We start from the raw sequence: 25,106 nt of genomic DNA on the forward strand, positions 1-25,106 counted from the left end.
GTTTCAGAAGGTGGATTTGTATCTTCCAATTATGTTTCTCTTGGCATTAAAACAGAGGTATGTACTGTTCTTAGAGCTTGAACGCTAACAGGGATTAGACCAAGGCACTGGCCAAATTTTGTTGTGAATAGCACCGTCCGGGTTGCAACTGCTTGGTTTTCTATCTATCACAAGGACGCTTCAGAAACAAACTTAGTTCTGGTGAGATAACTTGTTTTGACATATTTAACACCATGACTATGTACCTCCCTCTAGAGACAGAAATGTTAAAATTGTATAGAAGGGCATACCCAACAAGAAAAATTGTGGTTCTATCTCGTGGCTGCATATTGTTCTACTTTGGAGCTCGAGGAACACTTGACACCTATGAAAAAGTGCAGGTTAGGGTGTCTTCTATGTTTATCTGCTATTGTTTCCTATACTGCTTTGAATACATACAGGGGACCTCCCCAGAAGATCTATTAATGGTGATTCATGAGAGCAAAAGATATCCAAAGAAGGACCTAACAAGGGTCAAAATAAGGCAAGCAATTGTGCAACTTGTGACTGTGACCTCCATTCTGTTCTCACCAGAGCTGCAAGAATTCAATTAAGATAGAATATACAACATCTCCGGGACCTCTTTCATCTTCTATTCAAGCATATTGAGAGTGAATGCTTCTTGACAAATCAACAAGCAGCATTAAACATCAGTCCCACTCATATATATATATATATATCACAGAAGTCTACCGATTCACCAAAATCAGTCAAAAAACCACAAACTGAACCGACTCTATAGAATCCATAAAAATAACGTTCTTATCATAAACAGAATCCAAATTCAATAGAACAGACAGATCTATTTTATCTGGTTTAATTTTGGTCCATTTTTCCGCTGTGTAGACCAACGAATGCCGGAGAGTTAATACCAGTGATAAGTTCCACGATCAACCTATTTGGAGTTCCTCATCAGTTCTTCTGTCAAGATAACTAAAACGATTCTGATTATCAGAAAGCCATTTTCTAGCTTTAACTTCTTAGTTTATCAGAGAAGACACTACTGGACTCTTCCAAAACAACCAGTACAATTAGAATAATAGATTTTTCCTGCTCAATTACGAAATATACCATGAACTCCAACTCAAACATAATTTGTCAACGGGTGACGTGTTGAGTAAATAAAATAACAGAAGAGGAAAAGGAAAATGGGTCGAGGAGAGATGAACCAATGGCACCGGATCTTCATGGTTCGGCCCACAAACTTGCATTCTTTGGAAACAAAAAAAAAAAAAAAAAGGTCATCCAGCTATTTTTCTCATTTTCGTTTAACCATTGATACAAGTTAAGACTCCAAGACTACATGAGGATTTTAATTGAAAATTTTCACTTGCTTTCTCCTTTCGCCGTAAATGCTATTAAAAAGAAAACGCAGTCAAATGTCTCGTTCAGTCTCGATTCGGTTCATTTTTGAATACCTCATAAAGATGCGGGGCTACTGCTGCGGGCTTAGATTTGCTGTTAGAAGCGAGAACGATACACCAATTTTCTGAGATAAATACAAGTATACTTCGTAACGTATGACCGAAAGTTAAGAACAATTTCATCCTTTCAAAGACTCCCGAATGTCAAAATCAAGATCTCTATGAACAGAAAAGACGTCAGACAAACTAATGCAGTCATCTCTAGATATCCGCAACTTTCATAATCTCATAGACAATTTTACTCAAGACATCTTCACATTTGACACACAGCATTTCTAGCTGCAGATATCAAGGCCAGTTCAGGTCAACTTACTATACAAACAGTTCTTTCCCAAGTGCAGGATATGAAAATGAAGGCCTCTCGAAACCCAAAGGAGGCATTTGGATGAGAGCCCAAAACCAGATTATGGGGACAAAACTAGGCTTAGCTCCAAAACTCCATTTCAAAAGAGTTTAAATAACATTAAAATTGAGTTTTACTAAAACTTAATTTGGGTAGAACCGGAGTTTGATAAAGGGCTTGAAAAACCTGCATGGCTGCATCCCTCAAAGTTTTTTAGACACTTGCCACTAAATCAAGTCTTTTCACTCGTCATTTCCAAAATTGGTCTTCAACCAGGTTCTCACAAAATCAAGTTTTTATTTAGAGTGTCATCCAACTCCCCCCAAAATTTTTCAGACTGCGTTGGTATGACAACGAATAACCTACACGAGATGTTTGTTTGTCTAGGAAGGCCAGTACACCACGAGGAGTTGCGTCAGCCAAATCAGCGACACAAACACCAGCACCTGGAGAGAAACAAACCACCAAACCATTTGAAAATCGCTTCGTCTTTTCCTTCTCTTAACCCAATTTCTAACACGAAGGAGCTCAAACAAGCATTTCATACGACTTAGCGTATGGAATTTGATCAACCCCATTCTACGATTTTCACATGTTTGCCGGATGATTTTGATCCGACAAAGAGGGGAAGAAAAGAGAACGACAACTTGCCTAAAACCCGCCTTCACCCGGAATATTCTTTTCCAAGAAAGCAGCACACCTGAAAACTCATCTGAAACATCTAAATTCTGATCTAATCGACGGCCACACCCGCCGATTAATCCATACCCAAACACAAAAGACAGCCCACAAAAGGCTGGCAGGCACATCCTTCATACCACATTCAATCATACGCCCCAGCCTGCGGCAGATGGGAACATCTATCCACCTCACCCCACGATCCCAACAAAACCACAAGATTCCCAGAAGGCACATCCCCACATAGTGGGCTGCACATCATCCAGACAACAACAAATAAACAGAGAAATTAAAATCAGTCTCAGGCAAGCAACACGCACGGAAGGAGCCACGCAGACGATATTTTGAAAGAAGTGCTAAAGTTGTATTTCTTAGTATAATAGATAAAGCGTTCCACCGAACAACCCATCACATATATGCCGCTGTCTCCGGGAGGGAGGTGCACAGCATTAGAATGTATGTAGGGCGGGACACCCCTTAGACACCACACTACAAAATATTGCTAGAACGTCCGACAAGACACCACACTTTGTCCACGCATTCACGTAATAGTAACAGTAACATCGATAACCTCCCCCCTTAAAAACCATGGATCTTTATATGTTCCTTTTTTACAATACCAGCCTGCAAAACAAATCCAAAATTCAATCAGAGAAGAGAAAAGATAAAGCAAACAGGTGCAGGGCAGAGAGCAAGGCTAATCAATCAAAGAAATGAAGCAGCCTCGACAGGATTACCTGAACCAGGAAGGTAGAAACATTCTTTCGCTGATCCCCTTGAAGTTGGATAACCTGAACATCGTGATTAAAGTAAATCGGTCAAAACCTCATACATACCATTGGAGCAACATAGTATGGATATCTTAAAACATTTAGAAAAATCCTCCTCCGTGAACGCACCTGGCCCAATTCTGGATCCTGTACTACGGTACCATTGCAGCAAAATTCCTTCTTGAGATCTTTCAAGATCTTGTTGTAGCTGAACTCTTTCTTCAGTCCTTGCACAGTCGTCAGACACTTCCTACCATTCCGCTGCTGTATGCGCACATGCACATACTCTTTTGAGCCCGCACCAGCGTCCTCAGCATTTGCCTCAGCGAATGGATCTGCAAGATAGCACAGTGACATCATCATCATCGCCGTCGCTTTGATTATCATCATAAAAAACACTCATACATACCAAAGGCAGTAGGAATCTGGACGTCGAGTTCAGACATGAACTTTGTTTGTTGATAATCGAAGAGAACGAACGAAATCGTGTGGTGGTACTCTTTCGCGACTTCAAGCTTCAAATCTGAAATAAGACGAGATCCATTAGTTATTTAGCCAACACCAAGAACACAGAAAAATTAACCTCCCAAATCATAAGGTAAAATGACGGCAGAGCAAGACGGAAAATCGAGCAAACTAGGACACCAGGTTCAAGAAAGCAGGGAATGTAAGCTTCTCAAAACTACCAGCCACCTAAGAAATTGCAAAGAGAGAAACAGTCGTTGAAGATCCCTCACAATTTTCGATACGGGACTAAACTTCCGAGTGTTACAAATCAGCCCGTCCAAACCACTCGTTTTTTTTTTTTTTTTATGAACACAGATCCAAATGTCCAAGGGATAACTGTTTCGAGTAATCCAGAAAAACCTAAGCTTAGATTTTAAAATAGCAAGATTCTCTGCCGAAGAACAAAGGGTCCGCTGTACAACTCAATATGATCAAGATGTCATGCATTAACCGATCTAAGATCAAGCAAAACCAATAGTATTGCTTAAACAACAGGTGACAATAACAGAAAACGAGTTATTACGGCTAACATCGGAACCACAGAGAAGGATCTCGTCTCGTGCAATTAGCATGGGCGCAATACCACAGGAAGCAAACTTCTAAGGTCCCTCAAGACAATGATAAACTGATCCCGTATATATATAGAGCTGGCGGCAGTTCTTCACCTCAACCGCTTGGGAAGAAAAGAGGTAGTTGCATAACACAACAAGTCCAGCATAAAAAAACAAAAAGAACTAAAATTAGCCATCCAAGCTCCACAAATAACATAATCTCATATTTTTTTCAAGATAGGTGCAACAGTGGAAACAAGAACAGCCACAAGGGAAGGGAAGACCGTTCAAAACGGAGGAAATCAGTCATAACATTAAATATAACGTCCAAAATTACCACCAATAAGAAAGACCACATAATGAATTGCCGGACAACCACTATAATAAAGAATCATCAACGAGTTCACAAGAATGAAATGATAATTTTCCATCAAAGAAGATGAATTAGCAACCGAATACAAGGTCTCCAAGAGTTCCAAGTTCAGACAAAAAGACCCCCTAAACCACCATTTTCGAGCCCCCACAAAAAAAAAAAATCCGACAAAAAAAAAAACACAAACTGGGGTTTCAAGAGAATAAACCAACAAATAAACCTAAACAACAAGCCCAAAAGAAAACACTAAAGCCCAAACTTACAAGTCCTTTAAAACTCAATCAACGTTTCGCGATTTTCTGCCCAATAGGAAGAGACCAACCATTCAAAGCCAAAAAACGATAAGATCGCATCCATCTTATCTCCGGATCATAAAAGTACAAGGAAAACTAGGGTTTCCCCCAATACTGGAAGACCCATCAACGACGTATGATCCCGATATGTCGGGAAGGATGAAAGGACGGAAAGATCACAAGACCCATTTGTCAGAAAAATACAGAAACCACCATAATCCTCACAAACACCACGATCACAACAGAAAAGACCACAAAAAAAAAAAGGAGAAAGAGGAAGAAAATGAAGAAGATCGAAATCATACCAACACCTGACTGCGACGGAACTCGCAGATGCAAACGGAGCTTGAAGAAGGAAAGAAGAGACGATAAGATTTCTGCACTCTCAAGAAAGATCGGGCAAAGATGAACGCTTATGTCACGGACTCCCCACCGCCACACTTATATATCGACGCAAAAAAATCAGAAAAGTAATAAAAATCAACAAAATTCCCTAAATTTTCTAACCACATAAAAGTTTGCCCGAGTTAGAAACTCAGAATCCCCAACCCCGCGGTTAACATCTGCAGCTTTATCTTTCTCCTTCACGATTCTCTCCCTCGCGCACCCGGATATTTCAAGGATGACCTCCCCCACCGACTTTTTCTCTTTTGACCAAAAGCTCCTTCGAACTGGCCTTGGTTCCTTCAACTTGCGCTCAACTTTGTTAGGTTATTTCTGTCTTTTACTTCATGCATTTTGGCGGGAGATAGCGATTATTAGGGCCGTCAGACTCAGCTTTTGGTGACAACGATCTGTTGGGGCATTTTTGCTATTTTGAGGGAAAGCGCGGCTTTCTTCGAGAGCGCCTCCGCTTTCTCTTCTTTTCACAAGGCGTGTACGGAGGCGGGGAATCTAATAAACGGGAGGCATCGTGAGGACTCGTCTCAGCGGAGTTGACGTAATTAGCCGTCTACTTTCGTCTGCCTTTCATATCCGCCACTCCCGTTGACATTTGGGGCCAAATATTTTTCATGTTAGAGGAAAGAACCATATCCGAATTGTAAGTACTAAGTAGAATTAGAAGTGTAGAACATTTGATTGTCAAAATTAAGTTGAGAGATCTATATAAGATAGGCATGCCAATGGCTTAGACTTGGATTTAATATTTAAGTAGGAGAGCTTTAATATGTAATCAAACTGTTTCATAGAAAGCTGAATGCATTAAAAAAAAAAATAGTACTTGATCAAGAAATAAGATTACATACAAATTTAAGAAACAATAGATTCAGATTGAGTCAATAATAGATATTGAAGAAATAAGAAGTCAGTTATATATTTTTTAAAGTTGGTTCTTAATATGTAACAATGGAATTCAAATTCGATAGTGTATTTAAAAGGCATATTCAAATTAAGACATGAAAGTAAAAGTTGGATGCTGATCATTTAAAACTAAATTAGGACACTCTATTAGACTTTTCCTCATTCATAGTCAAATTAAAGTATATGAACATCATCTGATAAATTATATATATATATATAAAATAAAGAGTGCATCTAATTCAAATCGGATCCATTTAAAGGGATACAAGCGGGCTAAATATAACAGGGTCCCGGGTCTTCAAGAATCCTCTATCCAATCCGTTCCACAACAGGCTTGAAAGGAGAATGGCACAAGCGCGATTAAGACTACACGTGGGGGTAATGATGGAACTTGAGTTTCGTTTACTTTCTTTTTTAACCTTTTCAAAGAAACCACGAAGACTCCCCCAATTCTAGAAAGTCGATTATGGTCATTTTGGTCCTCAACAGAGAATTGTTATACTCTTCGGTAATTTTGCATTTATTCCCATAGAAAAGCAGCGGCCGCCTGTCTCCAGATGAGGTGCTGTTGACCACTTGCCTCCGATCCGACGGTTCTGATCGCATCGCATCAAAGAGAAAGAGGTAAGCACGAACCTTCTGGCAGAGAAATTTACAAAACTGCTCCTGTCTTTTGGAACAAAGGACAACAGCTCCCCCAATTTAAATGACGAAAAACAAGCAAAATTCGTTAAATTCAATGTTTAGAATAACTTTATTTTGGAGCATCGCACCGTCAACGTCGTCCATGGAAATGTAGCGTTTATTGGACGGTGCGATTGATGGTTGGGGTTAGGAGAAGCGAACTTGACTAATTGGACGGCCAAGATTCTCCCAAATTTACTAAGAAAATTACATAAAACTTTTTAATATAGTTTGTTTTTAAAAATTTTCGACCTTTTTAAACAAGACATTCTGTTGATGCAAACAGTATGGTGTAAACGAGGATTTTAAGCATTTTTCTTATATTTTTCTTTGCTAAATCAGTTTGTATAGATGCTAAAAAATAATTGGAACCACTGAAAGAGTGTTGTCTATAAAAGTGGTACGTGATCGATACGGTATCGGTACCTTCATACCTAACCATCCTGTAGATGAGATTTAAATACATAAAGTTTGACACAATGCTCTTTTACCAACCATGTTTTTTAGAAATGTAAAGATGGGAATTTCTAGTCTGTGGATTCGTTTTTTCTAAATTCTTATCAATTTTGTAACATTATACAAAAATTATTTGACACGTTTCCTAGAATCTTGGACGTGGAAATCATTTTATAGTTTTCTCTCTTATGTGTGGACTGGAAAGAAGGTATGACAGTCACCCATGTTTTTTCCTGATAAACTTTGGTGGATTCTTTCTTTAAACTTTAGATAAAGTTGGTTTCTATCTAGAGGAACCATGGAATGAATGAAGCACCGTGGTCCACAGATGCTTGGTTTGTTCGCCTCTTGACCGGTGTACCATCTGGTGGATAAACACCTCTAAGAACATTAGTGAACGAACGAGCGAATCAAATGAGCAATTGCAGTTTCAGACCAACGTTGACGAAGAAGCAAAACAACATAATGGGAAGCATGCCCCTCCTAGATCCATGGCCAAAATAACTCGAGAGATTTCAAAAGAGAAATGGGTCCAAACTCCATGAAATTGAAGTTCTTGCTGCTACCAACTTCCATGTTATACATGCAACTGAACCTCTGCCTCTTTTTAGTTCTTACTGTTTGTTGGCTTACTGTAAGATGAGAACTGCTGGGGGCACCAAGATGGAAACCGGAATATAATTCCACCTTCCTCAACATCATGCTTTTCCTCGGTCGCACATTTTGATGACCACAAGTTGTTGAGGAATTTAAGCCAAATTAATCAACTCACTAACGATCAATCTGGCGTTATCACACTCTAATTAAGAATTACTTAATATTCATGGGCTACTTTAAATTTTCTAACTGGATCTGCGTGTAGGTTTCTTATGAAAGACCTAATAATCCGGAGCTAGGTCAGGCTTCACCTTCCAATTGAACTCAGGCCTGGGTCTGGACCGCCAATTCCACTGAGGTCCGTTTCATTTACACCCCCTGTCCACCAGCACTTTCTGTTCTGATCTTGAGTGCAGTAAGTTCAGGGCTCAATACCTCAAAAGGATAAGCCTATGGTTGAAGACGACAAGTCTAATTTGTTCAGACACATGATACATTGTAGTGTTTATGGATACGGAATATGAAATTTGCTGTTCTTGGCCACAATATCAGTTTACAACAAAACCACTGTAAACAGAAGGGAAGATGTCAAAAGGTATTTCTGTTATCCAGCTTGAAGGCCAGAAATCCAGCAATTGTATACAGCGGCTCACAGGATGAACACTCTGAACCTTCAACTGCCAGCCAAAAGAAGCAGCAAGGAAACAAATTTTGAGTAGTTATGCAAGGCATTGAAACTAATCAAATTTAATCTGTTCTGCAACTGCACTTCAAAAAAACTGGATGAAAGCAGATCTTACCATCCTGAAAATCAAATCAACCAGTGAAAGGACCCACGCGCATCCATTTTGTTGCCGACCATTTATCTCCCTTAATGACTGGGCAACCACCTGCTTACAGCACAGAGGTGAATGGCATTATCTGCTGGAGATTTCTTCTTCATTAAACATAAGGACTAAGCTTAAAACTTAATTTCTCGAAAAGGCGTATGATTTCCTAAGTTCTTAATGGCTAAAGATGAAACAATTCTGTACAATCTCTCGAGTTATTTAGCTACGAGACTCAGGGAACATGGTGACAGTTGGGTGAGTTCAGAACAAGTGCTGACCATGCAAACTCAGTGCATCAAGTGAGGCATCTGGGTGCATGCTCCAAAAGAGCAGAGCATCTCCCATCCGTGGTCGAAGAGCCATCCCGGTTTTTGCACATTTAGACCTGTTATTCCAACGCGCAGAAGCGGTGCTGATGTTCACTGCGGCTCGAGGAAAGACAGTCTCCCCACCTTCCTTAACATCTGAACTGCAACATATGAACTCAAACATTCATGCATTTGATGGAAAAGTAGACGTGAGGTATAATAGATTTCAGAATTGATGTCCATCTGTCAGAGAAAGCAAGTAACATTCTCTGTTCTTTCTGGGCTCATGTTTGTATACGACTGACTGCTTTTTTCATAATACAGAATAAAGATGCCCCATATAAAAAATGTTCTGCCCAGTAAATCATAGAATAGTCTTCGATGTTCACATTAAAAGAAGCAACTCTTGCAAAGAGAGAAAGAGACATACAGATACATAAGCATCGTTGCTAAACGTTGGCCCCCCTGCATGGTGTTGATGCTGTCGTGAAAAAAATCAAAGTGAGGATCGTATTTTTCCCCAACAATATAACGAAGAACTTGTAGGCCCTCGCCATTTTCTGCAATGAAAGGCCGTAGTATCATCTTCCCGCAAGTCATAATCACCCTTACAGGTACGGCATGGTTATATTTTATTCATTTGGCACGGAATAAATCGAAGCAAAACTGGGTGTATTACCAGTAAAGCTCAAGAAAGTCCAGGACTAGATTTTTCCTTGGATTGCCAGAAAATTTACATATATTTAAACGCGAAGATATATGTGTTTGTCTCAAAACACGTATCCGGGTATTATATTATAGGGCGAAGAAAAAAACCGATATAATATGGCAAAGTTATATGTGTCGGGAATAAAACGAAAAAAAACGGCAAATTTTTTTAAAATAAATAAATAATCTTAATAATTATATAAAAAATAAAGTAAATGAGAAATTAAAAAAAAACATTGAAAAATGACTAGATAAGCAACAAATTAAAACTAGATAATGAAAACTAATAGTTCAGAACTCCCCTTCGCTCATCTGGAGCCTTCTGAACCAGACCATATTAGAGCAGGACACAGAAATACTGCCCTACACATTGTGAACAGGATGCCAGAAGAATTCCTCGTGATTCCAATTAACAGTATGAAAAATGAGCCTCCAACACTCTAACAACCAATTGGTTAAGCCAACTGGATTGAAATCTGTTCCCACTAAGACGACACCCAAGGATATCCCCATCCCATGTGCAAGAGGATATCACACAAGAAGAAGCCAGCAACATAATAATCACAACAAAATCTCAAGAAGAAAACACTGAAAATTTATCTTCATGTTGCAAATGACAGAAAATATGGGAACTTGCTTATTGCTTACACGCTGTGCCATTCTTTATCTTTACTCGTGCCTTAAAAAAAACGTGAAAGACACGTATAAAACGCGTTTTATTCCCGTTTTATTCGCTGAAGGAGTTTTTGGCGAATAATAGGTATTTTTTTTAAAAAACGGCTTTTTTTTGTGACAATTAAGCTACATACCAACAGGTACGAATGAGACATCTGCAATTCTTTTCTCAATTCTGCTGATAATATCATCTTGTCCTCTTTTTAGAAATGCGCCAGAGCTCGTGCGAACTCTGCATCTCGGAAACAACAATGAAAATGACCACATAAGAGACCATCACACTATTGGCACTTCAAAATCTGATTATTCGGGGAGATGTAAACCAGCGGTAGAAGGAATGGAAAGAAGAAAAGATGAAGAAACGACCTACTGGGTATGCTTTTACCAGTCCGGCTGTCCACAACAGAAGACCGTCGCAAATTAGGCTTGGCAAGATTTATCAAATGTTCACATTCATCTCTTGACTGCATTCAAATAATATTTGCCAATGAGTACCCACTTTCAAGCCTTGAAAATTCTCTTCTTTTTCCTACTCTGATGTTCAAAAGTGTGGACGACCAACCAAATTTCAGATTTACTATCAGAAATCGACAGATTTGCACAAAATAATGCAGCAAATTTTGGTATGCAATCAAAAGCAGAGGAGAAGATGCATGTAGGAATTTAAAATACTCTTTCAGCAAACAACTGTTGGTGAGCACGGCAGACAGTAAAATTCCTTGAATAACTTTGAGCTCCTTTGAAGGAGAAAGCATCTAGTTTACTGAAGTACCAAAAAATTATTGTAAAGAAATGCTCTGGGTTGCCAAGAGAGTATCTCCATCCATTTTTTCTGCCCATCAACTCCCTCACTCCAACTGCTGAGTTTAGAAATAGAAAGACCAAATCACAGAACGTAAGAAGAACGAATAAGTTGACTAGCTAATCATCGGATGGTGTGTACAAGCAGAAGAGAAATATCCACTTATAATAGGAAAAGGGATCGATGTACCTTCGGTGATTCTCTGCCATATCGATGTTCTTGTTCATGGACATTGTGCCATTTCCTTCATAGATTGAAATTAGTTCATCTTCACCGTTTGAGCCTTCATCCTCATGTTCACTGATGGGCAACGGGATAATGCCCACTGCAACAAGAAAAAGGAATATCAGAGAAAGCATGAAAAGCATGCAAATGATCAGGGAGCTGGTTGATCTGCCCCCTGCTTTTCGGGAACGCCTTCCAGCCTTCACCATTCTCTCTCTCTCTCTCTCTTAGACCAGAGCATATGCTGCATATAGACTGGTAGAAACGGACTCTTGTAACCGACTGCTTCAATTACATTAACTTTTTCTCCTTTTAATCACCATCATTTCAATGGGGGTTATCCGGCATGCATTTACTTTGTTCAATCTTCGAGTTAAATTCTGTCAGGACTCGCCTTCTTAAAATTGCTTAATTGCATGTTTATTACAATGGTCCGGTTCTGTAACTTAAAGGGACTTTATGTGTAACTGGAGATATCTTGAAAGAACTTCAGTACGCCGGTTTATTTTTAAGATGATATTGCACAGATTAATTTCTGAGTAACTTTTGTTTATCATTTATTGTTTTTCCTTTAATGACAGTGGGTTTCATCTGTTAAATGAGATAAATTCTTTATTATCATCATCTAATTTTTCCCAACATATGCAACATTAACAATTACTATTCAACTATTTTCTCTCTCTCATTTCTTTTTTCCTCTGCACAATGATCGGAATTCGTTTCTTAAATCTGAATATCGATCTGATTTCTCAATCGGATGTTAAATCTTTTTCTGTGTACGATTATTTTGGGACAGTTCTTGTGGTTAAATTGGATTTATTGGCATCCCAATCCAAATCGAATTTATTAACATTCCCAAATGTGTTGGGTTGTCAATGGATCAGACCTCTTCAAAGCCTGGATCTAGCCGATTTTGATAAGAGAACACAATCGAGTCCTAGTAAAAGAAAATTGCATACCGTATTTCATGGTTCACCAAGTGAAAATTTTCTGTTTCTGAAAATTGTTTCTTACCTTAATTGAAACGCAGGCAGGATATGATATGAAATTTGGCGAATCATACTAGCTCGATTTGTCAATTAGACTGATAAACTTGAGAATAGAAATTTCTCTCTCATTGGAACCGTGAGGCTAAGCAGACTTCTGGCCCCCCTGCCAAGGGAAGCATCTGCGCATGAAACTATCAACTTAAAGTCCTTCAAGTCCAACCCGTAAACATATAAAGGGAGCTCTTGTGGGAAAATCGCCATCTGAATAACTGACTAAGATGCTCAACCAAATACTGAACTCATAGTTGAAATCCAAAGACGTCATTTCCCTACGTAAATAGCCCATAAAAATAAAACAAAACATATAGACGCCATTTTGCCCCGACACCATGTAAATGTTCGCTATAGATTTAAAGCGGGCAGAAAATCCAAAAGACTGCTGTTTAATTTCATAAACTCAACAGGCCAAAGGAGTAGGGGTCGACTTGTGGAAACAAGAGCAGAAAGCTGCCTCGAATTGACTTGCCATGTGATATTGCAAGCTCTTCCCCTTCAAAATGAACACGAGGCAAGGATGTTTCTGCAAGAGCTACGTCCATATTGCGTACCAACAAATTTGTTCGGGAAGAAACCATAACTTATTTCACAAAATTTGCAATATGCAGCATTATTCACATCCGCCGTAAAAGATCGCAGGGTTTCAAGAACTGAAAAACAAAAGCTAATTTACAGTGCGTAGGCAATGTGCGCACTTGCATACTTCAATCCCTCTTCTTGTAAAGGACTGGGCCCGAAATTCTTATTCAGTTTGCTCCTTAAGAGAAGGAACCTCATTTGCCAACACCGCCCAGCCAAAATTCAAGTTCAAATGCAAGAAATAGCTTTCTCGCATGTAAAAATTCAGAAGCCGACAGATCAATATAAGTTGGCCCTCTCATTGTTGTGAGTCAATCAGATTGCGGATGACGAATGGAAGAATGCCTCCGTGGTTGAAATAGGCCAACTCCACCTACAATGAAGCAGCTAAAATGTCAATTAACGGCACATTGTATAATTCTATTTCACACATACAAAATTCTACAAAAAATAAGTCAACTATGAGGATAAGATGTTTCATAGCACAGTTCTGTGAATTTTGCAAGATAGAAAAGGTGGCCAGCCAAGGTTGCCTCAGGTAGCCACGAACTCCCAGCCCCAGGGCAGTTACAATACTTAAACTGAGTACTTAGAAGTTAGAACTATGTCTCCCCTTATCAAGACACAGAAAATTGGTGGGTCCCACAGTACTGATGGATGCCCGTCCAGTGTTTTGATTGGCAGGCGAGGTGTTCTAAGTACTCAAACCGAAAACTGTAACTGTCCTCAGAATTGAACAGATCCAGCTGAAGAAAATATGGTAGAACAACCTTTCAGCATACCATGTAATCTATTTAGGCAAGGCAAGAACGAGGAACAGTTTTTTGTGACAAATATACCAACTTGAGCAGATGAGATAGGTTACCTCTGTGTCAAAGCGGACTGTGCAGGTGAAAGACTTGCCGTTGTCAGTAACCACAGTAATGTCCTGACCAGGCCTTATCTCACTGATTTTTTCTGGAAGATTGATCGTGTAACGTTCATGGCCTGTCAAACCCAGGGTATCTGCATCCTCACCAGGCTTGAAGCAAAGTGGAACGATACCCATTCCAACCAAGTTGCTGCGGTGAATTCGTTCAAAGCTCTTGGCGATAACAGCCTTCACACCCTGATTTTGGAAAAATAAAAAAAATAACTGGTTTATTGCAAGTCTGCAAAAAAAAGTGAGAATTCTTTTCATATACAGGAAAATAACAAACGAACCAGCAACATAGGTCCCTTGGCAGCCCAATCCCGAGAACTCCCACTGCCATATTCAGCTCCAGCCAGGACAATGGTGTCATGCCCATCAGCCTTGTATCTCTGGAAAGAATTTATAAATTTCACGAGGTCATAGCAGCTTTTGATTACTATGCATAGAAAATTGATAGAGAAGATCATCTGACAAGCTTATTAGTGAAGGAGAAGAAAAAAAACATGAATCTTAGGAGAATGCTAAAGCTATTAGCTATTTCGCAAGCTTGTTTTAATGCACACTTTGGTTCTAAAAAATTATTATCTTTATAATAATTTACTAAAAATAAGTAATCTCCCCTTATGCTTATTTCTTGAATAAGAAAGATAAAATTTACCCTCTCCAACAGGTATTTGAAATCCGTTAAGAAGAAAGAGGTGATTAAACTTGACCTGCTCTCCAAAAATTAGATGATCAACGCTTTGCAAAAATTAGATGATCAGCTTAGTGGACTTCTGTATCTCATAAGAACAAAACCGCAGGTGGCATACATTTTTATTTTTTAGTAACATAAATCTCATGCATACAACCAGGAAACTGAGACACCAAAAATGATTATATGAAATATGCAATTATTCTAGTCAATATTCAACAGAGAGATGCTAAGGAAAAATAAGATCAGAAACGGACTAAAACCACAAATGAGTGTAAATCTTGAAACAAGAAGTTGACAAGGAAATAGAACAAGCTAATGCAAAAGCCTCACCGTGGCAGCATCAAACACATAAAGTTTCTCCCCTGTAGGAATATGGATTGTCTTGGGCCCAACTTCTCCTTTCAAAAGCTTGTTCACAAGACGGATATTAGCAAAGGTTCCCCTTGCCATCACCTCATCATTTCCTCGACGACTACCATATGAGTTGAAATCTTTTCTGTCAACTCCACGTTCAAGGAGATACTTTGCAGCAGGACTGTCCTTATGGATGCTACCTGCTGGTGAAATGTGATCAGTAGTTATGCTGTCACCAAAGTTCAATAAGCAGTAGGCATCCTTCACACTATGAGGTCCAGGAGGTGCCATGGTCATGTTCTTGAAGTATGGTGGCTCATGAATGTATGTTGAACTTGGATCCCACGAGTAGAGTTTACTTGTTGGAACAGAGAGCTCATTCCACATTGGGTTACCCTTTGTGATTGATTCATATGTACTCTTGAACATGTCTGGTAGCACACAAGATTGCACAACCTGAAAAAGAATCAGCGTGTCAAACAAAATAATGAAACAAACAATCGCAGATTCCCATGAGTGGTTCACTCCCTACCTCTGCAACTTCTTCAGTTGAAGGCCAGATATCCTTAAAGAAGACACTCTTTCCATCCTTCCCTGTACCAATTGGTTCTTTTTCAAAATCAATGTCAACCTGCAAAGGACTTTAACGGTCAAGGAAGAAGATTCTAAAAATAGCAACCAAGAAAAAGCACAAAAGGTCCAAGGGGAATATCCATGCAACTTCAAGCTTATAAAGATCGTAGTGGTTAAGACATGCTCTCAGACTTATTTATTTCAACTAGATGACTTATTCATTCCCAAGGACTGAACTACAAGTTCAACCATTACTAACGCCCCCAGCTTGAAGTATTATTAAAAGGGTGACTGCGTTTTCCATTCTTTCTTGTTTTTCAAGTAAAAAAAGAACCTATTGAAGAAATAAAAGAAAGGGCTAGGTGACACGCTGCCAGCCTGCAATACCACACATCAACAAAGAATAAAAGAGGTGAAATATTTGGTTCCCAGCTGAGCACAATCAATATCTAAAAAAGATATTCAGGATGACGTACAACTTAGTCCCTAGAAAAAGCCTGTTATTTCATTAGTATGAAGGAAGCAAAAATAAAAATTTCAATTTTCACACAACATAGCATACGGAGAGCACACATTTAGTGTTTATTAATTTATATTAACATGTGCCTGTATCTCAATTATGCAGCATTGCCTACAAATTTCCACATAAACTTTAGAGTTTAACTATAGGCAGTAAAATGCTTAATTATAACCAAACAAAAACAGAAGCAGAATATAAAATAAGGGAACTAGCTTGCTTACTGTGCCAGCCAGGGCATATGCAACAACAAGTGGAGGGGAAGCAAGGTAATTTGCACGAGTCAAAGGATGAACACGTCCCTCAAAATTCCTGTTTCCAGAAAGTACAGCAGCAGCAACAATGTCTGACAAAAGGAAATGGAAATCATCATATAAGCAAAATGTATGGAACAACTTGTCAAACAAGTAACCAATTATGTAACTCTCAGGAGGTAAAAGCAATTATTACCATTATCTGAAATAGCTGCTGCTACCGATTCATCCAGATCCCCAGAATTACCAATACACGTTGTGCAACCGTACCCAACAATATGGAACCCCTGCTGGTTCAGGTACTTTTGCAGGCCACTAGATAGATTAATTTCAGGGACAAATAAATATTAGTAAAAGGTTTGTCGGTTAATTTTGCTTCAACTAGTAAGTATGGCTTCTCTTTGCAGTTTGCAAGATTACCTCTTTTCCAAATATTTGGTTACAACCCCAGAACCTGGCGCAAGACTTGTCTTGACCCATGGCTTAACCTATTCATAAGAAAGAAGATACAAAATCCGGTTATAGAAAATTAAGGAATGGAAACAAAAAATAATAAAAAAAATCATATAGTTTGGCTAGAGTAGACTGCTAGTTCAGAAAGGAGACCACACACCACTACCACTCAAACGAATAAAAAACACAAAAGATGGACATAACAACTAACCTCGAGACCTAATTCACAAGCTTTCTTCGCAACAAGTGCAGCACCTAACATAACACTTGGGTTAGAGGTGTTTGTGCAGCTAGTGATAGCTGCTATTACAACGCTTCCATGCTTGAGCTCTGCAGGCTGCCCATGAAATTGGAACTTTGCAACTTTGCCTTGTGCTTCCTTTGCAATATCAAATCCCTGTTGAATTAAACATGAGAAAATTCAGAACCTTAAGCTAACCACCATCATTATGCATATCAAAATATGCTACTCATCCTCGTCTTAATTAAAAATGAACCCAACAGTCTCAGTGCACATGGACCTCACACTATAAAACAAAAATTAAACCGAGGTTGCAACTCAAGCTGACCTATCCAAGGAAACAGAATAAGCTGAGAATGCTGGTTTTTTTTTTCAAATGAAAAAAAAAAAGACTATGAGAAACCAAAGATTAACATGCCAATTCAAACTCCAGTTAGGTACTCCTAAGTGGAGGTATACTACTCATGCAAGCTAAAGGTCTACACAAGGTGAACAATGAATAATATAAAAGTCAAGTAGAGCATAAACCCAAAAATAAATAGGAAGGACAAAGCTGTCAACATCAAGTTTCAAGTAAGTTACATAAACCAACAAAGGCAGAGTAGCAAATTGACATGCTTTAAAGCCACTAAACATTTCCCACTACATTCAATCGAACAACTGCATTTGTCCCAGCCCCAAATATAGACAAAAAAATAATAATAATAATCCAACTCACGACTTCAGGTCCTACTAAAATTCCATCTGTTAAAATGTGGAATTGAAGCAGCAGCTATCAAGAAATTGGTTAGCAGAACTACCACAACAAATTGCCACAAGTGCGGCCCCAATTGTTTGGAGCACATTTTGCAACCTAAAGCTTGTCAAAAAGCTGTCAGCTGAAGATATTCAAAAAACACTCAAGCCTAATGCAAGCACGCAAGTTGATCATCTCATATAAGGCAATATAGGTAAATGGGGTAGCATCTCACCTTAAAGCCAACCTTGTTATCCAAACAAGAATGCCAATCTGCTTTCATTTCCTTCAGTGGCACACGGTCATGAGGTCTGCGAAAGAATCACATTTTAGTCAAAAACCAAAGGAAGAAAAAAAGAAAGAAAAATGTACACTGATTATAGGAACACAACATTACCGCTTTGGGCCGGAAATACATGGTTGAACATCTGCAAGGTCTAATTCCAGGTAAGAAGAGTATACTCTTTCTTGCTGAGGCTGTATTTCAGAAAATGAACTTAGCTGTTCATGCACCAAAACAAAGACTCTTTACTTAAAGAAATATGCTGTGAACCTAAATTTTAAACTTACCTCACTGTAGTCTACGAACATTTTGTTTGCTCGTAAGTAGGCCTCTATCATTGAAACCTGTGGTAAAATCAAATAAAAAGCAATATGGAATGAAAAAAGCCCATTTATTTGTGAATGGCATTCTTAAGGAGCAAGAGGAAAGAAATGGACTACTAACAGTTTCATCACTCCTTCCTGTCAATTTGAGGTATTGCAAAGTGACATGGTCTACAGGGAAGAAGCCCATGGTTGCACCATATTCAGGTGACATATTAGCTATAGTGGCACGATCAGCTAATGACAGTCCCCCCATGCCCTCACCTGAACAAATAAAAGATGACTAAAGATATAAAACCATGGCATCACAAAACTAATTAATTATAATTTTAAGTTTGTCATCAAACTGAAATTACCATAGAACTCTACAAACTTCCCAACAACACCATGCTTCCGCAACATTTGTGTGACAGTTAAAACCAAATCAGTAGCTGTTACACCATTGTGCAATTTCCCAGACAATTTGAACCCAACCACACCAGGCAAAACCATACTCATTGGCTGCAAAACAAAAAAAAAAGGAAAAGAAGAAAAGAAACAAATTAATCAAATCAAAGTATTTAAACAAGATTCTAAGAACAAGAACCTGTGCAATATTGTTCTGTGCAAGTTATATGAACAATTCATCTAGTAAAATTAAAGTTACATAAGCAAAGGATCTCAAAAAGATCGCAATATGCTAAAAGACTAAAAGAGGATATAAAACATTAAACGGAACTTAAAGTGAAAAGAACATCCCAGACAATCACTAGACAAAACAAATTTGGAGTTTCCAACATATTATGATTGCAGCCTGGAAGAGTGAAGCATTTTATAGGAGAATAAAACATTGCACACCCACATCAAGAGCGGACAGAACTTTAACGGAAAAAGAAAAGAAAAGGAGCCAACAAGAACAAATATTGAGATCATCTTTTCCGATCACAAAAAGACTGCACAAGTCTATTGTTCCAGAAATCCCATTGAAAGAGAGATGACCTAGTATTTGCCCCTTCTTTCTTTCCTCAAAAATAGTGACAGTTCAGTAGCTCATCTTATTAGTTTGCTTCATCCACATATCAACAGCCTCAACTTAGGGATCCAGGTGTATGGCACTTGGGCCTTTCAAGTAGATTGTGCATTTATGAATCCTACTAGATAGAAGTTGACATCCAGTTGTACATGAGCACAAAGTCTGATATTTTAGCCAAAATAAGCATAATGTACAAGAGCTTGGGACTAGCTAAAGTGGCAAGGTTGACAGGGCCATGGAATAGGTTCAAGAGAGTGGAACTGTTTCACTTTAAAGTAGTCAAGAGATCATTCTAAGCCTATTCTAGTGTGCAACATGGCAGCAGAATACATAGCGGTGCAGGAATTAACCAGCAGTACAGATAAATACAATAAGTAAACAAAAGTTCTTTTGCTTCGTGATGGATTGGACTCATGGAAGAAACAAAATATGATGTCATGTCAAAATAATAATAATTAATAAGTATTTGATGAAAACGAACTTGATTTGTTCCATAAAACAAAAGAAATGAAGGTAAACAAATTTCAACAAGACAAATCAGTTGTAACAAAAGAAGAAGGGAAAAGAATATTAAGTAAAACCAACACACTGGCAAACATGGCCATAAAGATAAGATCATCGTATTTCTCCATCTCCTTGTTTCTAACTAATCAAAAGAAATATTAGCAATAAAAATCAATTTTAACTCGAGTGAAGTGTTTTTGATAGATCTCAAACATGAACATGTCTTAGCATCACCACACGTATCAATAATTCAATGCAAACAAAGCTTATTAATAGATACACACATCCACACGCACATCCACAAAAACAATTTGACTGTAATGACGTTTTTGTCAGATTATATCTAGTTGCTACAAGCTCAATAGCCTATACATGTAGACAGGCTTGTGTCAATGCAACAAACATGTACACACCCAAAATACATATATATAATTGAATATATATGGGAATTCTTATTAAAATTTAAAAGATATTTTAAAAGTTAAACAAGACATAAACATGCTAACATGTTTATGAATACCAATTTAGCATAAAACATGCCTCAATTCAAGTTGTTTTATAAAAATTATTGAATTATTTTATTACCAAAATTTTAATATTATAAGACCTGTTAATTTTTTATGACAGAAAATCACACTTAAACCAAGGGGAAAAAAAGACTCGATATATGCTTTTCTACTAAATCATTTTTAAGATCACATCCATATGGTTAAATTGCATGAAAGTATTTCGACAATTTACTTCAAGGAATCTAGCTTTGTACCTGACCATAAGTGGTCTGGATATAACCAATGTTCCTATGTATAAGTATACTATATAAAACAGAGAAAGAGAGAGAGAGAGAGAGAGATTTGAAATATATTCAATTTCTTACCTGTCCAAGCATGGCAGCCTCTGCTTCGATTCCACCAACTCCCCAGCCAGCAACACCCAGTCCATCAATCATAGTTGTGTGGGAATCAGTACCGACAACACTATCAGGGTAAAGAATACCGTTGTTATTGAATACAACTCTTCCCAAGTATTCCAAGTTGACCTAAAAGTTCACAACCATAAAATTGGTTAGGCAAGCAATGGTGAATCAGCAAAACAGAATTGTGCATTCCAAAAGAGAAAGCTACGTGAACTATTTTACCTGGTGAACAATACCAGAACCAGGAGGAACAACAAGCATGTTACGGAAAGCATTTGATCCCCATTTAAGAAAACCAAACCTTTCTTTGTTTCTCTGGAACTCAAGTTCCATATTTGCCTTCACGGCATTTTCTGATCTGGCCAAGTCAACCTGGACAGAGTGATCAATGACAAGGTCCACTGGCACCTGCATCCATGACATAAATCATAATCAAACTTAATCATCAAGATCACTGCAATTTTCCTTTATTATATGAACGTGTGAGTACGAAAGAACCAGAAACAGAATGGTACTTGATGGTTTCATAAAGTGCCGAACTGATACTTCTTAGCAGATACTATGAAGCAGAAGGAAGTAAAATAACTTTGGCAAGTCACATCAGAGTCAAAGCCATACCAAAGGATTGATCTTGTCGGAGTCACTTCCAAGCTTGTTCATGGCGTCTCGCATACAAGCAAGGTCAACCACAGCTGGTACACCAGTGAAATCCTGAAAGGAAGAAAAGAGTAACAGTCAATCTCTCTGCTGAAGGAAGAAGGATAAACGAAAATGCCACCCACATGAAGTTATTCTTAGCGACTCCTACCTGCAACAGGACACGAGCAGGCTTAAATGGGATCTCGACCTGCTTCGGCGAAGTATTCTCCCAATCAATGATCTTCTCGACATCGGCTTTTTTCACCTGAAATTCATCACAATTACGGATTGCAGACTCAAGGAGAATCCTGATCGAGTATGGGAGCCTATCTGCAAACACAAACAACCAAAAAAAGGATTATACAATAAGAACACAGTGATCCCTTCATAAGTTTATGATAGTGGATAACGGCATTAAGAATGAAATGGGTGTGTCGTTATATTATCGATTCATCAAGCTGATTGCAGCAAACAGTAAAATTCAGTCCAAGAAACGAAGGCCATTCGAAATAGAATTAAAGCGACATCGTGGACCAAATTCAACACCATGCAACCCGAAAAAGCAACACACGGCACCAACTAATTGGGCTATTTTAATTGTGAGATACTAACAGGATTCATCAATTTTAACACTCAAAATTTAGCAAGATTATTTCATAAAACCCACTAAAAAAGAAGAAACGCACCAATCCTGGGATCATTGAGAGCTGGCAAACTGTAGAATTTCCCGAATTCACCGCCTCCGGGCTTCGGCAGACTGGTCAGAATTCCCTTGAACGCATTCTCGGAAGCTAAAGAATTCGAACACATCAAAAGAAACGAGAAACAAAAATGGTCAATTTCACCTTTCTAAATTTCTCCAAAACCCAGAAAGAAATTTCCTCCAAGAAAACCGGAGGGAAAATTCAACAAGAAAAAGCACGAGAATCTCCCTCCCTACCCATGGTGGCCATCTTTCTCTCGAACCGCTCGATCACGGCCGTCGAGCTCCTGATCTGCGCGCGAAGACTCACCGGCGACCTCCAATCGAGACCGTACCGAGAAAACCCCCGTATCCAGCCCCCACTAATCGGCGACGCCGCTCTGATCGAGTTAAATAGCCCGCTCCGCGAGGCGGAATAGCTAAGCAACCGCGATGACGACGAAGACAATGAAGACGTCGACGACGTGGGAGAGATAAGAGCTCTAGTGAAGCCGCCGAGGGACGGCACCCTAGACGCTCGAATGAGTCCAGCAGAGCCGGTTACGTACATGACGACACCCGCTAACAGGAGGATCCAAGACAGTGGAATACGCAATCACAGCGAGAGTTCCCGGGATCCTGACTTTGTTCTCGATTTTGGCGGAAGGACCGCGAGAGAGGAGAAAGCGAAATCGACGAAGAAATCAGGAACTGGGATCGAGAAGTCGGCAGGACGCGAAATCGGTTTTCGTTTATTTGGAAGGGCGCGGGGGAGGGAGGATGGACAGAGAGTGGGCAAACGCAAGAAGGAGAGGGATGACACATTGATATTTAAAGACGTCGCCACTCTCTCTCTCTCTTCAGATTTTTCCTCGCGCCCTTTTCTCTCCATTTCCAGGAAAATGGTCGAAAACCCCAAATTCGTGGAATGACTTTCTGGACTTTCTTCCATTCGGGGAAGAAAAAAATTACTCCCAAGTTCGTGGGAGGATTTTTACGCGCTCTTGAGAAAATAAATCCTTCCACCAAACAGTAAATGGGAAAAGCAAGCCTCGATAGTTCATTCTGGCGCGGTCAGTGGAAAGTTTCGTCTCCTTCATACACCAATCAAGTAAATGGAATGAGTGGAGATTCGTGAGAAAAAGGAAATGGCTTTTCCCGACGCAAAAACTTTCTGAGCCCTTCTTTTTCTGCGCTACAGTGAACTAATCGAGTCTCCCGATAAAAAAGGATTCCTTTTCTGCGGTGTCCCCAGATTCAGGGTTTGTGGGATGAGCTTTCCATGCAAGACGTTCTAAAGCTTCTTTTTGGGATATGAAAAGGCCTTAAACACTCTCTCTGTTTTTCTTTAATACAAAGCATTTCGGGAAGTTGGTTTAAATTTGGCCTAAATTAGAAAGATGATAAATGATAAATCTACATCTTTCGCGCCAAATACAAAGCCGAAAGCTCTAAGGAAATCGACTGCCATGGCTTACAGAAGAAAGCTCAATTTTGCCTGAGAAAACATCTTTTACAGCACGCAAAGAAAAACTTTGCCAGGGAACTTGTTTCTTGGGCAAAAGCAATGAGTTGATGGCACATGAAGGAGGGAGGAAGAGTGGGGGAATGTGGATTCACCGGGGCCTTGCGTGCACGAGTTGGGGACCGACGACGGGCGGCGACGGCGGTCAATGCGGAGAAGAGCTTTTGTTCGGACCCTGGACTTTTCTCCAAATCATGCCAGATATTTTTAGGGTTTCGATTCGCAGTTTCTCACTTTCTTGTCCTTCCGTTGATCGGACCGGGTACCAGACCTGGTCCAATTTTTATTTTCAGTTCTGAATTTTCCTTGCTAGATTCAAGAGAGATATAATGTAACATATATATGTAAGTTTAACCTGTTTGGTCAAATTCTTCGCTTTTTACTATCAGATGGAAAAAGTAGTGGGAGATTTGAATCCGGCTCACTTAACTTGGACACATTTCATGTTTTTGTCTCTATCGGATCCAAGAGGAACTAGGCATATTGTTAAGTGCGGTTTGAGTCGAGGGCACCCAGATTCAGATTTGAAACAGCTAAATCAAAATCCAGATCTGGCTACCCAAAACCCAATACTTTCTTCTTTTTCCTATTTGGCGTTTGTTTTTGCTCCAGTACTATTCAAGTTCCAAAGCTGGGATCCAGATTGAAACAATCGGGTCGGAACGTGTTGGGCACGTTCTTGTTCAGAAGAACAGATCGGGTCACGTCAACCGTTAAAAACATTAATTCGCCGCATGCATTTAGCTCACGTATCACATGATTCAAGTAGAATTCATTGTTACTCCTGAAGATAATTAAATCCACGCTTCATCGACAGTTCAAAACTTCAAATTAAAGCTTCATGAATAAAAGAATGGTATACTTACTTGCTGCAAACTAATTCGTTGAGAAGTCAGTGACCAACTAAAATTGGCATCCACCGCCGATAAATAAACAAAATATACATACATTTAGTACTTGAGTTTTTGTGGGTTTGCGGGTTGTATACTTGTATTGAGAATAATTTGGATTAGACCAACTTGGGATGCCATCTATTTTAAAATATGCTCTAAAGTTTTACCAGAACTGTTGCCGTCACAAACACAGATGAAGAAGGCGACCGTTTTTGCAAAATTATATATATATATATAAATAAGAATTTGTGTGTCTGATACTACTTGGGTCTGAGACAAAAAGCAGACCCCTTAAATTATTGTTAAAATCATTTTAAACAAAGCATAAACATGTTTATGAACATTAATACAATATAAAGCATGCTCTATTTAAGTTATTTCATGAAAATTATATATATATATAT

The 25,106-nt window shown here is 38.9% G+C and overlaps 3 protein-coding genes across 5 annotated transcripts; all 3 read right to left on the reverse strand.

Moving 5' to 3' along the window:
• Positions 1-2,826: 2,826 nt before the first annotated feature.
• LOC116246206 (protein translation factor SUI1 homolog) lies at positions 2,827-5,443 on the reverse strand. Of its 2 annotated transcripts, none has more exons than XM_031617949.2 (5): positions 5,284-5,443; positions 3,664-3,777; positions 3,384-3,589; positions 3,222-3,275; positions 2,827-3,108 (listed from the first exon to the last, which is right to left on the reverse strand). In XM_031617949.2, the coding sequence occupies exons 2-5, from the start codon at positions 3,698-3,700 to the stop codon at positions 3,064-3,066; spliced, it is 342 nt and encodes a 113-aa protein (XP_031473809.1). In that variant the 5' UTR covers positions 3,701-3,777; positions 5,284-5,443; the 3' UTR covers positions 2,827-3,063. The 2 variants fall into 2 exon arrangements, with proteins under 2 accessions (XP_031473809.1, XP_049931595.1); XM_050075638.1 differs by lacking the exon at positions 5,284-5,443 and adding an exon at positions 4,285-4,493.
• Positions 5,444-8,563: 3,120 nt separating this feature from the next.
• On the reverse strand, positions 8,564-11,797 carry LOC116267519 (probable prolyl 4-hydroxylase 3). 2 transcript variants are annotated; one of them, XM_031649290.2, is made up of 8 exons: positions 11,530-11,797; positions 11,311-11,395; positions 10,905-11,002; positions 10,673-10,770; positions 9,586-9,715; positions 9,126-9,316; positions 8,818-8,907; positions 8,564-8,694 (listed from the first exon to the last, which is right to left on the reverse strand). In XM_031649290.2, exons 1-7 carry the CDS (start codon positions 11,772-11,774, stop codon positions 8,834-8,836), a joined length of 921 nt encoding a protein of 306 aa, XP_031505150.2. In that variant the 5' UTR covers positions 11,775-11,797; the 3' UTR covers positions 8,564-8,694; positions 8,818-8,833. The 2 variants fall into 2 exon arrangements, with proteins under 2 accessions (XP_031505150.2, XP_031505142.2); XM_031649282.2 differs by having other exon boundaries at positions 11,311-11,398.
• A 1,372-nt stretch (positions 11,798-13,169) lies between these two features.
• LOC116256079 (aconitate hydratase, cytoplasmic) lies at positions 13,170-23,126 on the reverse strand. Its single transcript, XM_031632242.2, has 20 exons — positions 22,543-23,126; positions 22,289-22,393; positions 21,772-21,932; positions 21,582-21,674; positions 21,186-21,371; positions 20,925-21,086; positions 18,891-19,035; positions 18,656-18,798; positions 18,499-18,555; positions 18,326-18,405; positions 18,164-18,239; positions 17,163-17,348; positions 16,919-16,986; positions 16,695-16,813; positions 16,469-16,590; positions 15,687-15,785; positions 15,131-15,610; positions 14,394-14,492; positions 14,056-14,298; positions 13,170-13,563 (listed from the first exon to the last, which is right to left on the reverse strand). The coding sequence occupies exons 1-20, from the start codon at positions 22,853-22,855 to the stop codon at positions 13,489-13,491; spliced, it is 3,012 nt and encodes a 1,003-aa protein (XP_031488102.1). The 5' UTR covers positions 22,856-23,126; the 3' UTR covers positions 13,170-13,488.
• Positions 23,127-25,106: the final 1,980 nt, after the last annotated feature.

Source organism: Nymphaea colorata, chromosome 1 (assembly GCF_008831285.2).
Source record: "Nymphaea colorata isolate Beijing-Zhang1983 chromosome 1, ASM883128v2, whole genome shotgun sequence".
NCBI classification, from domain to species: domain Eukaryota; kingdom Viridiplantae; phylum Streptophyta; class Magnoliopsida; order Nymphaeales; family Nymphaeaceae; genus Nymphaea; species Nymphaea colorata.

Coding starts and splice junctions, on each gene's coding strand:
- LOC116246206 (XM_050075638.1), bottom strand. CDS start 4,333: ATGCTAATTGCACGAGACGAGATCCTTCTCTGTGGTTCCGATGTTAGC. Junction 3,778..4,284: donor CTGTGGTTCCGATGTTAGCC/GTAATAACTCGT, acceptor GTCTTATTTCAG/ATTTGAAGCTTGAAGTCGCG. Junction 3,590..3,663: donor CCAGATTCCTACTGCCTTTG/GTATGTATGAGT, acceptor GCTATCTTGCAG/ATCCATTCGCTGAGGCAAAT.
- LOC116256079 (XM_031632242.2), bottom strand. CDS start 22,855: ATGTACGTAACCGGCTCTGCTGGACTCATTCGAGCGTCTAGGGTGCCG. Junction 16,987..17,162: donor CTTGTGAATTAGGTCTCGAG/GTTAGTTGTTAT, acceptor TCTTATGAATAG/GTTAAGCCATGGGTCAAGAC. Junction 15,611..15,686: donor CAACTGAAGAAGTTGCAGAG/GTAGGGAGTGAA, acceptor ATTCTTTTTCAG/GTTGTGCAATCTTGTGTGCT.
- LOC116267519 (XM_031649282.2), bottom strand. CDS start 11,774: ATGGTGAAGGCTGGAAGGCGTTCCCGAAAAGCAGGGGGCAGATCAACC. Junction 10,771..10,904: donor GGTAAAAGCATACCCAGTAG/GTCGTTTCTTCA, acceptor TCCGAGATGCAG/AGTTCGCACGAGCTCTGGCG. Junction 8,908..9,125: donor TGATGCACTGAGTTTGCATG/GTCAGCACTTGT, acceptor TGCTGTAAGCAG/GTGGTTGCCCAGTCATTAAG.